The following is a 17513-nucleotide window of genomic DNA, read 5'->3' as shown; positions in this document are numbered from 1 at the left end:
AAAAAAAAAAGAAACTCCTTTCACACTCTGAAACCCACACTGCCTTTCGAATCTTCAATTATATGAGCAATAAATATCAGTCAGCTATTACCACAGTAGTGCTACATAACAAACTACCACAAAAGGCATTGGCTTAAAACAGCTGTTGTTTTTCCTCACTCATGCATCTCTGGGTTACAGTACATCTGAAGGCTGGATTCAGCTGGGTTTGGCTCCAACTTGCAGATTCCAGATTGGCCTCACATCTCCCTGTCTTTATTTTGATTAGAGATAGCTGGCGAATGTTCTTCTGGCAATGGTAGAAGTGCATAAAGTAAGACTAAGCAATACCTCTTCAGTCTGGCCAAAGCAAGTCATGTGGCTGAGCCCACTACCCATGAGATGGGGAAGGAGATTCACCTGTCGTGGGAGGAACCTCAAAGGGCAGAGCTCAGGGAGAGAGGAATAGCTGGGGAGAAGGATGCAGTCTACCACATTTCCTCAGTTGTTTAGGACAGCTTGTTTCTTCTATATGCAACTGAAAGTTCCCTAACCTGACACATTTTCCAAATGACAATAATGAATGTATCGTTTGGGTGAAAAAATGTCTGTTGTTCAAATAAATGTCACGCTAATCTGGCCTAGAAGAATTTCCCAAGAGGGGTCAATGGAGAATTTTTTGAGAAAAGCAGTTAATTCCAGGATATGTGGGTGCCACCATGAACTGTGTTTTGATTGATTTATTTCCAAGACAGGTAGCGTGGCAGCTGATTCACACTCCAGCCAGCCTTGGGTCTGGTGGTTTACCGCAAGGAAGACTGGGAGCATAGAAGTTGGTATTGATGAGAGAGTGTGGGGCAAGCTGAGGGCAAAGTACAGGCTAACAGCAACCCCTCCCCCAGGGGGGATATGTACGCTATTCCTTGGACACTCCTGGCTGCCCAAGAACAGGGGGGAAGGAAAGAAAGCAAGTGGCTGACTGATAGAGATCACAGTCATGCAGGACAGGAATCTCCTTCAGTTTACGGATAACTTAGTAAACTGGAAGAAAAAGGCAATCTTATCCATAGCCTAATCTCCAGAAACCAACCTATAGACTCTGTTTCCTAATATCACCTTCATCAAGATGTAAGGGGGTTTAAGTGCTTGCCATGGAGATGTGGGAAACAAAGGCAAATGAAAAATTAAATTCCCTTACTGCCTACAGCCCCTTGACAAGTCCTTGAAACAGGCAGAGTGACCTCCCTGTAGGAGCTCAGCTGCCTTGATGATGATATTTTGCTAGGGGCAAAAGAGCTGAACATTTTGCCTGACCCCCCAGGATCCTGTGTCTCCTTAAACACATAAAAATTACTTTGCAAGCCTCATTTATCTTTAACCTCCAAGTATATGTTGGCAGTTCTAATTCCAAGCATATGGCACCTGACGTACATCTGAAGGGTCTCATGACTGAGGTTTTACTAGACAGTAATAAAAGATGTTTGCCTAACAACAGCTAGCCCCTCAAGGTCCTGGAAACCTTGCTTCCAAGATTCCTTAGAGACTTACACTGTCCCTAACCCCTCCCAACCTGAAGGTATATAATCAGTCAGTCTTCACAACCCCAGTTCGGCTCTTTCTGCCCACGGGTCCTGTCCCTGTGCTTTAATAAAATCATCTTTTTGCACCAAAGATGTCTTCAAGAATTCTTTCTTGGCTGTCAGCTCCAAACTCCACTATCACCCCAAAACCCCCTCAGTATGATGGCATTTAATCACAGGTCCAATTAACAGACTTAAAATGCCAGCATCTTGACAGAGGTCAGAACTCCAAGATTCCTTCCACAGGGGTATGTTCAGACATTCCCCTCTGCTATCTGGAAGTGCACATTAACACTGAAGCATAGGCAGTAATGAAATTCCCTGGTAAAGAATTATAACCCATTTATGAAATAGCTCCTGTATCAATGATACAAAGGCGGCTGGGGAACAGAACAGAATGGTTTTTGTTTCCCACACAATAGCTTTAACACCAACAGCTGCCAGGCCTCAGAAATCACCTTTCTAACTGCTGAATACATAAAGTGGCCTCAGGGGTGTCAAGAGTTAGCCATCAGTACCAATGATGGTAGGTGTCTTGGGAAAGTGATCAGGCATCACAATGATTTTCAGTAAGCCAGTTTCGTGTCCAGGCTTTAATTAAAAACATATTCATCGTCAGGTATGGTGAAGTGACCTGAAAAAACCACATTTTTCTTTTGTTAGGGTAGAAGGTTTTTAAATACCTTGAAAAAAATTCTTCCCAGCCTGGAAATGTCTTTCAGTGATGACCGCAAATTAAGATGGCTTCTGCTGCTTTATAAAGGGTTTATTTTGCCCATAAGCAGGAGTACCAGTCATTTTTTGAAGGAAAGCAGAATATTTCCTCCCTTTAGATTCCTTCAAGCCACAGGTTTCCATAGCAAAAAAAACAAAAACGAAAACAAAAATAAAAACAAAACAAAACAAACCATACCATCAGGTATGGAAGATCCTCTAAGTCAAGCCAGCTTTTCCTTTCTTTGTCTGAAGATCCACCGAAAGTGCTCAACACACTGGAGACCTGATTTTTTATTCTTGCTTTTTAATTTTCTTAATAGTGAAATAAAAATAAAGCTTTATCTACTGGCTTATATTTTATAGACAGAAATTAAATGTGCCTTGTGATAGTAAGTCATTTCAAAGATAAAACAGAGGAAATTCTGTAAGCTATTTAACTACATACCACACTGGTGACGACAATATGGGTGAGAAATTAGGTTTTTACCTCCATGTCTTGTGAAGACACTTATAATTCTTTTTTCTAATGATACTAGGTTAGCATTTTTAGACAAATGGATTATTTTATTTTATCTTTTATTTATTTTTATTTTTAGAGACAGAGAGAGTGCAAGTGTGCATGTGCAAGTGGGGGAAGGACAGAGGGAGAGAGAGAATCTTTTTTTACAAAAATGTTTATTTTTGAAAGAGAGAAAGAGAGCACTAGAGGGAGAGGGGCAGAGAATCTTAAGCAGGCTCTGCGCTGTCAGCACAGAGCCCCATGAGGGTCTCGAATTTACAAACCGTGAGATCATGACCTGAGCTGAAATCAAGAGACCGACACTCAACTGACTGAACCACTCAGGCAGCTGGAGAGAGAGAATCTCAAGCAGGCTCCATGCTCAGCACGGAGCTGGAAGTAGAGCTTGATCCCATGACCCTGGGAACAAGACCTCAGCCAAAATCAGGAGTCAGACACTTAACCAACTGAGCCACCCAAGCACCTCTAGGGATAATTTTAAATGTAGAGATCAACATGTATCCCAGCATGAAGGAATACAACACCTATTATGGTATATACACAGACCTTCTAAGGCTAAAAGAAATGTTCCTTGAAATTGACTGTGAGTCCCATAATGAGTTTAAAATACAGACTTTCCGTTCAGTCCCAGACAGGAGAGGAAAGAATATTATGGGATTTTCCTGGTAGAAAATTCTAGAGCTGAGCTTGAGGTGGGGAGGAAAATGACAACAAAGATCATGTCAAGGGGGACAGGAGTTGAGATGAGAAAATAGGGAACAGAAATGGGCACAAGTTTAAGTTGTGACATATTTGTCTGTAATTTCCTGTGAGCTTCCGAAGCACAAGACTTGTCCGTGAATGAGCCGTCAGAGGAGGTTTTGGTTACTCTTATTAATTTAGTTGGTTTGTTTGCTGCCCTCCACTGAGACAGTTTGCTTCCTGAAGTCAGGAACTACATTTTTGTTTTTTGAGGCATTTGTTTTCTTTGGGTTCTGATTTGCTCATTTTATCTAAATAATTCCTGCCATACATTTTTAGAGATTCAATAAATGGTAAAAGATATATTAACTTTTGGTATAAAATAATATACCATATACCAATATACCATAAAGATAATGGTAAAGATACATTAACTTTTTCATGAGCCCCCTTTTTTTTTTTTCAACGTTTATTTATTTTTGGGACAGAGAGAGACAGAGCATGAACGGAAGAGGGGCAGACAGAGAGAGGGAGACTCAGAATCGGAAACAGGCTCCAGGCTCTGAGCCATCAGCCCAGAGCCCGACGTGGGGCTCGAACTCACGGACCGCGAGATCGTGACCTGGCTGAAGTCGGACGCTTAACCGACTGCGCCACCCAGGCGCCCCACATGAACCCTTCTTAAAGAGTACTGACATGATTTCCACTGATTGAAATTATTTTAGTTGGCTCTTTGCCAGTTGCTTAAATGAGCAAATGATTTAGACATAATCATAACTACTTGGGATTCAATCTGATCTTTTTACTAAAAATGATGTTGATGTACACAGTCAGTTGAATTTATGCCCTGATTCACATACAGTTACCAAGAGACCTTAAATTCATAGTTTGGAGTTTCATGCATATTTGTTAACTATTTTGTGTTAAAATTAAAACTAAAATTTGTGTTAACTATTTTGTGTAAAATTGCTCAAAATGCAATTTTATCTGATAGACTTTAGTTCTGTGTTTCCACATCCGGTTTGGTTTCTCTTATGCACTTACTTAGAATGAGTTAGAATGACTACAAAAGCATTATTAAAACTCAATTTCAGTAATAGATCCCAAATCGGAAGTTACTGAAATTACAAATAGGCCAATAGACTAGGAAGCAGTCAAAATAAATATAAATGATGCTACATAATAAATGCAAGGTTCATACTAAAATGGAATATGATAATGTCTATGGTGAATTTTTTTCTAATGATACCATTTCATTCGGAGGTTATGTTCAACTTCCAGGATCATTAGACATGGCACCATTAGCCCGGTGGCAAGGTTTGGGCTTGTTTTCTTAATTCTGCTACTGGTTGAAATTCTGAGCCTCTTTTCCTTAAATACCAGTTTCCTCAGGTGTAAAATGGAAGTAAATTACACAAACCTCTGCCTTCCTCAGCAGGCAAACATGGGAACTATTCATTAAACAACATCTACAAATACTTTGAGCTTTTCAGGCAAAGATGTTACACAAGGTAAAATTGCACATCCTCTCTCCCATCTGCAATATGAAAGGCAAATCTTCGAAAAACACATTTTAAAAGGGCAAAACAATGAGCTCAATTTTCAGCTCCACACCCATGTATATATATTTTTCTCACAGAAAGCTTCCAAAGACTTCAAAGGGAGCTCTGTCCATGCAAGGAAATGGAAGATGGGGAGATCCAAAGCCATTAGGAATAGAATTTCTGAAATTCTTAATAGGCCTCCTTTTCCTTCATAAATGTAATTTTTTTCTTATGCTTCTGTATTCCCTTTTTTTTCTCTTTTTGAGGCTCTTTGTTTCCCAATATGGTCAAAATAAATGACAGATTGATATCAGTGTCAGTTTCAAATTTCAAAGTTCACAAGTTACCCTCTTTGGGGCAAAGTATTGCCATTATTTACCAAATAAAGAAAAGGTAGAGAGGAACAGATATGTAAAAGAGAACTAATAAGTGAGAAATCACTTCCACAGATACAAACTACAATTTTGGAAAGCCTTTCAGTTAAAATCATTAGAAGTGTTCAAGAATCTGATATGAACACCAATGCCAATGTCCTGACAGAGCAAGAAAAAACTGTGAAGAAGATGCTATGATTTTGAGCCTTGCTTTATGAAGGATTCTCTTAACTTTCCCAACACTTTTTGTAGCCCAAGCACTTCAGAAAAATGTGAACTGCCTATGGTATCTGCTGAGAGAAATGATAACCCAAGGACACTTTCTCACTTGCATTCTTTTTTTTTTTTTTTTTTTTTTTTTTTTTAAGTAGGCTCCATGAACAGCATGGAGCCCAACATGGGGCTTGAACTCACAATGGTGAGACCAAGATCTGAGCTGAAATCAAAAGTCAGACCCTTAACTGACTAAGCCACCAAGGCACCCCTCTGGGTTGCATTCCTTTTTTTTTTTTTTTTTTTTAATGTTTATGTATTTATTTTGGGAGAGAGAGAAGGTGGGGGGGAGGCGGAAAGAGAAGGAGAGTGAGAATCCCAAGCAGGCTCTGCACTGTCAGCACAGAGCCCGACATGGGGCTCAATCCCACAAATTGTGAGACCATGACCTCAGCTGAAACCAAGAGTTGGACGTCTAACCCACTGAGCCACCCAGGCTCCCCTGGCTTGCATTCTTAGCATGATAAAGAGCATACCCCAAATCATGCTACATGGGCAGAGTGGGCTGTGGTTAGTGAATGATCTACTCCAGGTACACTCTAGGCACTCATGAAATATGTGGGAGGTGAATGAAGCCCTCTGCAAAGTTATTAGTAATACTACCCATGAAGAATTGTTGTTTAAATAATTATATATCTTTAATTTCTTTACATTCTTCACATTATCCAGGGCAGACAGTGGGAGCATAATAGATTCTTGTGGCATTCTCCCACATAGATTGAATCCTACCTGAAAGAAAGAGGATTCCTGTATAAATTAGGGTTGGGCTTGGCTGCCTACAACAGAAAACCTAGCTTAAACAGAAAATAGTAGCTTTAACAGGATGGAAGACAATTTCTCTTTTACGCGAAGGGAATCTGGAAATATGAAGTCCAGGGTTACTGACTGCCATAAACTTATCAAAGACCCAGACTTTTACCTGCCTAACTCCCCATCTTAGTGCAAGGTTTCCATCCTCACAGATGGCCCAGGATGGCTGCTGGAGATCAGACATCACATCCGCACTCCAGGTAGCAGAAAGAAGAGAAGGGGGAACAAAAAAGGAGGCTCCCTCCTAGCTGAGCCACTCCCTTTAAGCGTCCTTCCCAGAATTCCCATTCCAACTACTTCTGCCTCCATCTCAGTGGCCAAAACTGAATCATATGGTTATGCCTGATGCAAGGGAGGCTGGGAAAGAGTTGGGTGCAATGCTGCCTTGGATAAAATCGAGGTTCCATTATTAAGACTAAAGGGAGCAATGGCTATTGGGGGCAACCTAGTGGCCTTTGCCATAGTTCCTTAAACTGCTATAATACATTGCATAAACTTCTTCAACTTGCATTTTTCTTATATTGCTCTTATCAACTCCATCTGTACCAATCCTTTGTACACCCTTATTCCTCATCTGGATATTCTCATTATTTTGCAAACATTATAAAAAGTGAAAATCATTGCCACCCTATGGCACTCGCTTGTGGCCATTCTTACACATTTACATTAGAAGAAAAGTGTTTTGGGAGTTGAGTGACCTTTACTGGATTTCATCGATTCTAGGAGGCACACTTCTTTCACATCTTGGCATCCCTGAAATCAACCTCACAGTCAATATCATCTTAATCACTGCAGTCAGCAGGCAGCGGCAGTGACACAATTCCTTTCCTGGGTGTGGGTGACTTGTTCATGGCTATTCACTGGCATAACTTCCGGAGAATCCTGTGTGTTATGTGTGCAACTGCTACTGACAATGTCTTCAAAAAGACTGCAGCATGATTTGGCATTAAAATGAACACTTACTGTGTTCCCGTAAAGGCCTGAAAACTGAACGGCAGGGTGCAAATTTGATATTAGTGAAGCAAATATTAGTCATTGGAGGAATGGCTGTCATTCCATATTTTCTTGCAATGCAAAAATCAAGTGCTTTATAGGAGCAAATAAAGGATGACAGATACCCACAAGTAGATACCTGTGTTACATTTTGTTACTGAGACAACGGCAAAAGTTTTATTCCCATCACATAGCAAACAGTGCAATTGAAGGGAATGTAAATTGCCTCTCTTCTCTGAATAGATGAAAGAAATTTCAAAGCAATGAGATTTATATGACTGATTCATATTCTATTCAGGACTCCTATTAAAACATTGTGTCATAGCTTAATTTGCCATTTTTTTCCTTCATGGTACATAAAATAAGGTACAATTTATAAATGATAATGTCTTAGATTTGACAAATTGATTTACTTGTTTTTAATTAAGTAACTGCCCTTGACAAGCAGCTCATAAAATCATTAAAAGTTTGATTGCTTTGGGGCGCCTGGGTGGCTCAGTTGGTTGAGCAGACTTTAGATTTCAGCTCCAGTCATGATCTCACAGTTTGTGAGTTTGAGTCCCGCATCAGGCTCTTTGCTGGCAGTGCAGAGCCTGCTTAGAATTCTCTTTCTTCCCACCCTGTGTCTCTCTCACTCTCAAAATGAATAAATAAACTGTAAAAAGAAGTATTATTGCTTTGATGCATACATGAGCATTGGCAAGGGAGATCCACTGATGGTTTTTCAGAGACACAAGATTCACTGATCCCCAATGTCAGGCACACTGGCACGTGTACCACGATAACCTCAAATGGCTCCATATCCCTTCCTTCCTACCTTGAGTCATGCCGTGTGTTTTTTTTTTTTAATTTTTTTTAATGTTTATTTTTGAGAGAGAGAGAGAGAGAGAGAGAGAGAGAGAGAGAGAGAGAGAGCATGAGCAGGGGAGGGACAAAGAGTGAGAGAGGGAGCCATAGATTCTGAAGCAGGCCCCCAGGCTCTGAGCTGTCAGCACAGAGCCCGACGCAGGGCTCGAACCCACGAACTGTGAGTTCACGACCTGAACCGAAGTTGGACGCTCAACCGACTGAGCCACCCAGGCGCCCCTCATGTCACATGTTTAGAAATGTCCCCAGAGCCTCTGCATCACCCTAGTTGAATCTTGTCTGGCATGTTTCAGCTACTTGGCTCTCCAGGTATCATCTTTCATACAGTGTCCCCTACAAAGGGAAGAAATGACTTCTCCAGTGTGAACACACAGGGAAAGACAGGAATGAAGCAAATCCCTGGCAAGGAAATGGTTTGCAGGATCAATAACCTGATCCTGTATTGTTTTCAAAGCACAAATTACTACTACAGTGCATAGGTCTCTCTTGAGAAACTTCATTGCTGCTTAATTATTCTCAATTTCTATATCCCCATGAAAGACCCACTTGTGATAAAATAAAATGAAGGTATGGCCTCAAAGGTTTTGCAAACACTCAAATTCAAAAGTGAAGGAAGGCACTCCTCCTGTTAAATAATGCCCTTCTGAAGTGATGACATTCTCTTTTAGGTATCTGAAGACAAGAATGGTCCTCCAGGTATTAAATGAAAATTGCATATCTGAATGTGTTTACAATAAAGAATTCAACTCTGAATGTCTTAATAATTAGGCAAGGAATCAGAAAAATAATCTGTGATAAATTTATTTTCTTGAGATTTTTGTTAAATTTAAAAAAAAAGTTGTTTGTTTGTTGTTTTCCCTTTCTAAAAAAGTAAGAGTGAGGGTTATGGAGAATGTAAGGGGCATCATCCATCTGAATACTACTTGCTTAAAGAAAGAGGACCTCCAGCCATCCTCTTTCCATTCCACATCATAAAGGATGGGACATGTAGCTTATCAGGGATGCCTGAACAGTTGATACTTAGCCACTGGCTTGAAAATATTTTGCACTTAATATCATGGAAGTAGACCGGAATCTTCCCTCATTCCTACAGAAGGAACTTACATATACATAGCAGAGAGTTACAATGTCACAGAGTCCTGTCCCTAGTCAGAGAAATAATTAGAAAAAGTATTCGTATAAAATTCCAAAGCCAGTCTAACTTGGTGGAGAAGGCAGGTGGATACGTGGAATGATTCTGAGGGCATTAAGATAAGCCCATTCAGTATCCTGCTGCCTGAAATTCTGCCATCAAAACTTTAATGTAGAGCTTAATGCAACAATGTCAACTCAACAAATACACATTGAACATCTACCATGTGCCAAACACTGACCAGTGTGCTGAGGTAAGAATGAGGCATGGTTCCCATCTTTAATTCTCATTAAGTCAGATGACAGACCTATAAACAAATAAAATACAGTATATAAAATGCAGTGATAAGGGTAGTGTGTCAGGAAGCTATTGCTGTGTAACAAACCAACCCCAAACTGAGTGAATCGAAAGAACAAACATTCTTTAGCTCAGGTTACTGTGGGCCAGCAGTATGGGCTGTGCTGAGCTAGGCAGTTCTTCTGGACCCAGCTGGGAGGCTGTCAGATCAGCTGATGTTTGGGTGGTCTAGGATGGCAAGGAAGTCTTCTTACATAAAGTGCTGGCTGAGCTGGATTTGAAAGGATCAATATGTCCAGATGGACAAGGGAGAGAACGACTTTCTGGATGAGAGGCGAAAAGCTAGGACAAGGGTCTGCAAGGGTGACACATCCCACTGAAATACAGATCAGTCTTTACTAATGCATTTTCAGGTGATGTCCCGAGAAGGCAGGATGGTCCTGCCTGGACAATATAGGAAGCAGACACAGAAGGAGATGCAAGGAGTGGAACAGGGGTCTGGAGAGGAAGCTAGGAGAGAAAGCCAATGACCAACTGTGTTCATGCTGCCATCTCCCACCTTTGGACACAGAATAAGATGAGAACTTGATATTTGTTCCCCCAGGGGATAAGCTGTTTGCTCAGGTTGAGTACCTGAATATTTGCACTGCTGGTTTAGGCCTCGGGTTCATTTGTTAGGAAAATGACACCTGTGGAGGAGAAGAAGTCATTTTCTTTTTTTTTTTTTTTTTTTTAATTTTTTTTTTCAACGTTTATTTATTTTTGGGACAGAGAGAGACAGAGCATGAATGGGGGAGGGGCAGAGAGAGAGGGAGACACAGAATCGGAAACAGGCCCCAGGCTCTGAGCCATCAGCCCAGAGCCCGACGCGGGGCTCGAACTCACGGACCGCGAGATCGTGACCTGGCTGAAGTCGGACGCTTAACCGACTGCGCCACCCAGGCGCCCCTAGAAGTCATTTTCCTGAGCATCTCTGTTCAAGTGAGTGCTGTTCCACAGATACAGCTTTTCAATCTTGCTGTCTCCCCAACATTTCTTTATTTTCACCCCTGGTTCTTTTCAACACAGGCCTGCATGTCCTGACTCTAATTTTCGTTTGGAAGGTGTGCCTTCAAGCATGCTTTCAGTCTTTCAATTCATTATTCCTGTTGACATCCAATTGTATCTCTGGGTGAGTCTGAAGAAATTAAGCATATCTCTTTCATCTCAAAGCAAACAATGGTTTGTATTCTTTTTCACATGACTTTAAAATTTTGTACACCAAAATGTTCATTGGACTTTTTTGTAAGAGCAATGCACAATGATTGTTTTGAAGGAAGAAGCCTTTCTGAACATTCCTGTGGAGAATGCTAAGGCTAAAAACAAAGTTCAAAGGAATTTGGTCAGAATCAATGATTCAAGGGAAGGACTTGCAGGAAGGAAGACAATAAATCCAGACTCTTAAATTGAAAAGAAGAGGGCTAGGCAGAAACCTCAGCAGGAAGAAGCTGAAATACTATAAATGGGAGTGGCCACTGCCCAATTAAAATAGAGAGATATTTTAATAAAACACAGGGAGGCTAATCTCAGTCATTCAGATACTTCATATCAGAGCAGGGAAAGTAAAGGTCTTGGTCCCACTGCGAATTCTTGCGAAAAGAAGAGCTGGGTGTAGGTAAGTGACGAACCAGTGAATTCTACTCCTGAAACCAGCGTTGTGCTGTATGTTAACTAACTGGAATTTAAATAAAAATTTGAAAAGAAAAAAAAGAAAAGAAGTGCCTATTGCGTGGAAGAAATTAGTACAGAACATTCCCACTTTCCTTCTTTTCCTCATTCTTTGAATCAATTCCTAATGATTTTGACAACACTTTTTGGAAAGGCTAATTCCATGCTCTCAACAGAAAGTTCTCCAAAATAAGCATTTATATATCTGAAGTTATCACACACACACACACACACACACACACACACACGCACACACACACAGCAATAACAATCCTGCTGTAATTAATTAGTACAAAAGGCCTTGCCATGCCTAGAAGGGGAGCTGGCTTGCCACTGATAGCTGGGAACCACCTATGGGATGGCAGGTGTGACTTTCAGGGTGTTTGGGACCCCACACACAAAATCAAGCAGGAGTCTTTGGGAAAGTATTCCCCTTTGGTTCATTCTGTTCTATGTTCAAACATAAAACTATTTTCAAAAAGAAACCCCCTAAAATCCCTGTTGGTGGGACGGAAGGGAATAGGCAAGCATATTGCCCTGTCTTTACACCTGTGCACCACTGACATCATGCTTCAGTGCAAAGACAGGCCGGCACTTCTAATTTCTCACATGCACGTCAGCGGTAAACAGTCCCAGCGTTCGTGTTAATGACACCATCTGGCGCCTCCCATAACTGTGTAGCATTCGGCTTCCAAACAAGATGTAATGGCAGCAACACATGAAACCCACTGACATTTACAGTAAGGAAATTTATTATCAGTCATCGGTTTGGTATAAATGTGTTTGCATGACTGCTGGGGCTATAAAATCATCACCTTTGCCAGGCAAGCGAAGGTGCAATAAATAATGGATTTTAAGCCATGCATGTACTACCAAATCATTAAACATTTATCACACAGGCACAATAGCATCTTAAGCAACAGTTACCACTTGAAAAATTAATGCCACTTTTGAGGGTTAAATGAAAACCATTTAGTCTAAGCTTTAATGATTTTTAATTTGGTTTGGTATGAAACAGAAGGATTTTTTTTTCATTTTTAGTTTTTAGCTGAATATGATGTATCTATAAATAGCTCTTTTATAATAATTTTCTCATGGAAAACCACCACGTCATGCTCTTTTGTTAAAAAAAAAAGACTAAGAAACATAAACTGAAGTGTTTCTTAAAAAAATCATTGATAAAACCTTTTCAAAACTAGAAATGACACAAGAAAGGTTCTTTAGGAATCAGATTGTATTCTTCCCTTTAAAATCCTTAATGGATCAGTCAGTATGGTTGCAATTAAATCATTTTAACATGGAATTAAGGAAATAAGTAAATATTAAGTCACAACACACTAAATCCCTCAAGTAATCTAGCCACATTTGTCCCTATTACTTAGTCCTTTAAAATACTCTCCCCACGGGGGGCCTAGTGATTTTCTCTTATATAGTTGTTCATTGGGTGCCCATAGCTTAAGATAAATTCACAGAATAATTCAAAATACAAATAGACTGGGGGATGGTTTTTTGCATTACGTTTATGGAGAATTTATCAAAGAAAACCATTCAAAGGAACAAAGAGGAACCTAGGTGGGAGCCAGTTATTTATTTTCTTCTACATCACAGACCAGGGGAGGCGGGAAGTCAGTAGCTGCCCTTACATAAGCCTCCGCATGTGGGAGGTCAACCAGCAAGCCAGACCTGGACCAACACAGTGGGCTCAGGAGGCTCTGTCGTGGGCCACGACAAGGACAGGTTGTTAAAACAACACCATCTCAATGCGTAAAATGATCACCTAGCAAGGGGAAACAGAGAGAGCCCTCTTTGGTGTGTGGCACTGTTTTAAAAAACAGTTTTAGTCAGACATCAAAAACTGACTGAATTAGAGATTTCTAGTTTGTGAGTGAAGCTTAACTCCTTGGTGGGGGCTGTTGTGCAGTTTTATGGGTCTGCAACACTGGGACTTCTCTCTTGAGTATCCTGCCCCTTCCAGTGCACACACCCTGAACAGGCAGTGAACAGGAGGGGGGTAGCCCTGGAAGGAAGGGCAAGATGGTCTGCAAAGCACATCAAGAAGCCTGCATGGGAGCCCTGCTCCTGATCCTTAAATCAATGGAAGGAAGTGTGGAGATTTCTCTTCATCTCTGGTAACCATTGTCATCTAAGTGGCTCAGGGGGTTGCCTCCTCTTTGTATACTTTAGAACTGAAATCCAAGGTTTTGTCATGATGAGGGCTTCCTCAAACCCCTGTGGGGGATGTCTATTCTCTGGAGAACAGGAGTGGGGGTGTACAGAAATGGAGAAATCACTGCAATGTCCTTCCACAGATATACACGTGCACCCCTCTGCTTATCCCAAGTCACAGGGAGAAGGTCAGTTCTCCTGGGCAGACGGAAGAGTGGGTGGCCACTTGCTCTGCATTGCTATCTGTAAAGACCAGGGAGGCATCATCGTTTCATCCATTACACGAATGAATGGTTAACTAGTGGGATTGTGTGGAAGTGAACCCAATCCATTGGGTACTATCATAAAATGACATGTATTGCTTGAGCCTTGACATTAAAAATACCAAGTAGGGGAATTTTTCTAAAGCAGCTCCTCTCTCCAATATCCTATGTGAGGGCCACACTGGCCCAGTCCTTCCATCTGTCACTAATTAATTTAAATATTTCCTAGAGTTCTAGCTGTTATATTATGTGTTCTGGAAATGACAATCAGGGCTCTCCCCAGAGGTAGAGAATCAATGAATAACACCAAGAAGACCTTGCTCATTTCTGTCAAAGTTATGTCAGCTCCCATACACTTTATTAATCATTCTGCCTTCAAGTGTGGTGTGTGTGTGTGTGTGTGTGTGTGTGTGTGTGTGTGTGTGTGAGAGAGAGAGAGAGAGAGAGAGAGCATGCAAGAGTACACCATGGCAAAAACAGCTCTCCTAAGGGTGCGATCCAAGTCGCCAGCCTGAATACAACTGTGAAATGAAAAAAAACAGTTAACAATGAAGGAAGAGAAACAAAAAGCAATTCAACAGATGCATGTCATTTTTACTCTTCAGTGTGGATCGGTTTTTCTTGTTAATTATATCACCTATTCTTTCCTTATATTGATAATTACATAATTACATGAAACAGATGGGTGACAGAATGCGCCCAGATGGCGAGAACATAAACAGGCTTACAAATTGCTTATTCTTGAACATATTATAAAGAATTATTTAATAATACATAGATTTCTATACTTTACACATCTGTTAAGTAGAGCCTTCAAAATAGCAGTTACTTTGTCGTTTTTTTCTTAAACAGACACAATGCCTTCCCCAGGAATTCCTAAGAGGCCAACTGCCATCTAGGTAAAATATTTAACCTTTTCCAAACATTTGGATACCTGAAATTCTAAACTCTTATCTGAGTTGGGTTTTTTTTCCCCTTTATTAAAAATAGAAATCATGTTTCAAGGGAGTCACAACACCACACAGCTCCGGTCTTCTTTGAGCAAAAAGCTACGGAAGGTTACAAAGAAAAGGAAGGTTTACGTACAAAATTTGAAATGTTCGAAGTGCATCAGTTTGGCTTCTGTCGTGCAAATCATTTCAAATAACTGTGAAATCAAAGGCAAAGCATCAATGCTGTGTCACTGGGTGTGTGTCCCCATGGGACTGCGGCAAGGTGGAGGCGGTTCTCACATGGGGGCAAGGGGCAGGCCCAGGGACAGCCTGGGTGTCTGACAGGTATGAAGGGAAATCAGCTCCTTCCTCCCGGCCCCCACTGTCCCATCGTGTCAGGTCTCTGCTTAAGGGACCCTTACCAGAGAGGCCTTTTCCACCCCCCACCCCTTACCCTCCATCATCTCTCGGGCTTTCTTCTTGCCACCACCTGGCATCGTGTCTCTGTCCATCGTGTGCTTCTCTCACTAGGACACAGGCACCAGGATGGCAGGAATTGCCCACTTTACTGCTGCAGACTTGGTGCCAAGAGCAGGGCCCGCCATGTGGTCAGCACACAATAAATCCTGATACGACATTCAAAGGCTATAAATGAAGTCTCCAGCTCTGAGCTTCCTAACCAGAGATGCAGAACAGGCCCCAGGCCCATGTTTAGGCAGAAGAGTCTGCCCACACAGGCAGGGGGTGACTGTATGAATGTAGGTCCAAACCACGGTGTGTATCAGAGTCTAAACAAAGAACACAACACCTGGACAAGTGATGTGCCAGGGTAGAGAGGCAGGTTTAGGGAAGGACAAACCCACTTGGCTCTCGGGAAGAACCTGGATAGGGGAGGCAGGGGTGAGGAACAGGACTCCAAAAGCAGGCAAGCAGGCAGTGGTCATCCACTGTGCTCGGGGAGTTGATTATGTGTAGTACACATGCCTGGAATTCAAGCACTTCTCCAGGACAATGTTCGGATGGTGATTATGTGTACTCTTTGTATGTGCATGCATGTGTGTGTATTTGTGTGTACGTGATGGGGGGGGAGGGATAGGGAGAGACAAAGAGAGATAAAGTGAGAGAGACAGAGGATGGTTCATAAAAAGCATTTGAGACGATGAACTGGAAACCTAACTATGTGGTTTATCAAAAAAAAAGAGCTCCTAGACCAAAGGTGGCTGTGGGGATTAAATGAGCTCATTCTTATAAAGAATATGGAATATAACATTTACAAATGTTAACTCTCATTAGTACTTCTCCTGACTTGGCTTGGCTTTTCTTACTTTTAGCATATTTTTGTATTTGTAAAAAAATATGAGACAAATTGAATAGTTTTATTGAATTACATAATGTTTTGTTATGTTTTATTTTGCAAAGGAGATTCTTTTGGAATTTGGGCTTGGGGGGCTGTATCCGCCATCTGCTATCCACTGGGATGGTTCACCAGAGGGCAGGCACGTTGGGAAAGAGAAGCCAAGCCACTGGTGTCCTGTCTCACTTCAAGCTCAAGGGAACTGGGATCTCAGCATGGCTGCCCTGAGAGGGGCCAAGAGTTCTTGGGCCCAAGGCAGCATCCTCCAGAGCAAACAGCTCCTGCAGAGCAGAACACGTAGGGAGAGGGGAGAGGGGAGACAGTGGGAACTTCCCCATGAAGAGCAGAGTCAGGCACCAACATCTGACAAGACAAAATGATAAACCATGGTCATGGACAGGTTACTGGGCATGAGTTGAACTTAGCTACTCAAACGCCTTCAGAGTCTGGCATTTGCTCCTGCCTTTAGGGTCAGTCAGATCACCCAGGTGTGTATCCATCTGTGTGTCTCTCTCTCAATTGGTGAGTTGCTGGAAGTCATATGGCCCAGGGGGCCACTAGCCGGGGTCCTACCAACACAGAGTGACCCCAGACCCAGTGTGCGAGGAGGGAGGCTGTCTAGTAAACTAATTAAAATGGTTGCCAATTGTATATGATTCCACGGGACATTATCAGACATCTTTGTGACCTGCTCACAAATTAAAAAGTGTGATAGAAAAATCCCAGTTCAATTTTTTAAATCAACAGTTATCTCTAGTTTCGTTGGAGCACCATACTGAGGGTCAATGAGCAGTGGTGAAAATGGCAATGGTGTTGGCCAGCAAAGCTTCACCGTGGTGACCGGAGAGTGCTGCCTGACACTGGCTCTCTGGCAGCACGGCTCCTTTCGGTTAAACACATAAACTACCATAAAAACCTTGATTATAACAACTACCATGGTGATAATTTCAATGCACTGAATTATATTAAAAAAAACAGAACAAACAAAAACTGGGACATGATTGAAGAGTGGGAGAAGTAGGAACTATGGTAGAGTATGTAATTTATGTTTATTACCAGGGTTTCAACTGCCTGAATGGCTCAGGCCTGCCTGCACTGTAGTTGAGTCATGTTTGACATCTCAAACAAGTAACAATAAAAAACCTTTATGGCTCCCACGTTATTTCCATACCTATTTATTTTATCTCCCCCCCCCCCCATTTTTAAGCCATCCTTTTTGTTTTCTTCTTGCTTATTAAGTTGGTTACCATGGAGATCATGACATCAGTAATCTTGACTCAGCTTAATGGTCTTGAGGCAACATACAGGATAAAGGTTTTTATTT

The 17513-nt window shown here is 41.5% G+C and overlaps 1 protein-coding gene across 4 annotated transcripts in view; it reads right to left on the bottom strand.

Moving 5' to 3' along the window:
* CFAP61 (cilia and flagella associated protein 61) overlaps nt 1-17513 on the bottom strand; it is a 281759-nt gene that overhangs the window by 116381 nt on the left and 147865 nt on the right. Inside the window, exon 18 of one of the 4 annotated variants that reach the window (XM_040447826.1) lies at nt 16193-16552. The exons of the other annotated variants lie outside the window; for them this stretch is intronic. Coding sequence (XP_040303760.1) covers nt 16400-16552 — 153 coding nt within the window. The 3' untranslated portion in view covers nt 16193-16399. Of the gene's footprint in view, nt 1-16192; nt 16553-17513 lie in introns of those variants that run through there. 4 annotated transcript variants of the gene reach the window in all.

Source organism: Herpailurus yagouaroundi, unplaced genomic scaffold (assembly GCF_014898765.1).
Source record: "Herpailurus yagouaroundi ecotype Mexico unplaced genomic scaffold, PumYag 196, whole genome shotgun sequence".
Lineage (NCBI taxonomy): Eukaryota > Metazoa > Chordata > Mammalia > Carnivora > Felidae > Herpailurus > Herpailurus yagouaroundi.
The sequence above is the reverse complement of the archived record's forward strand: the minus strand, read 5'-3'. Positions and strand labels throughout refer to the sequence as shown.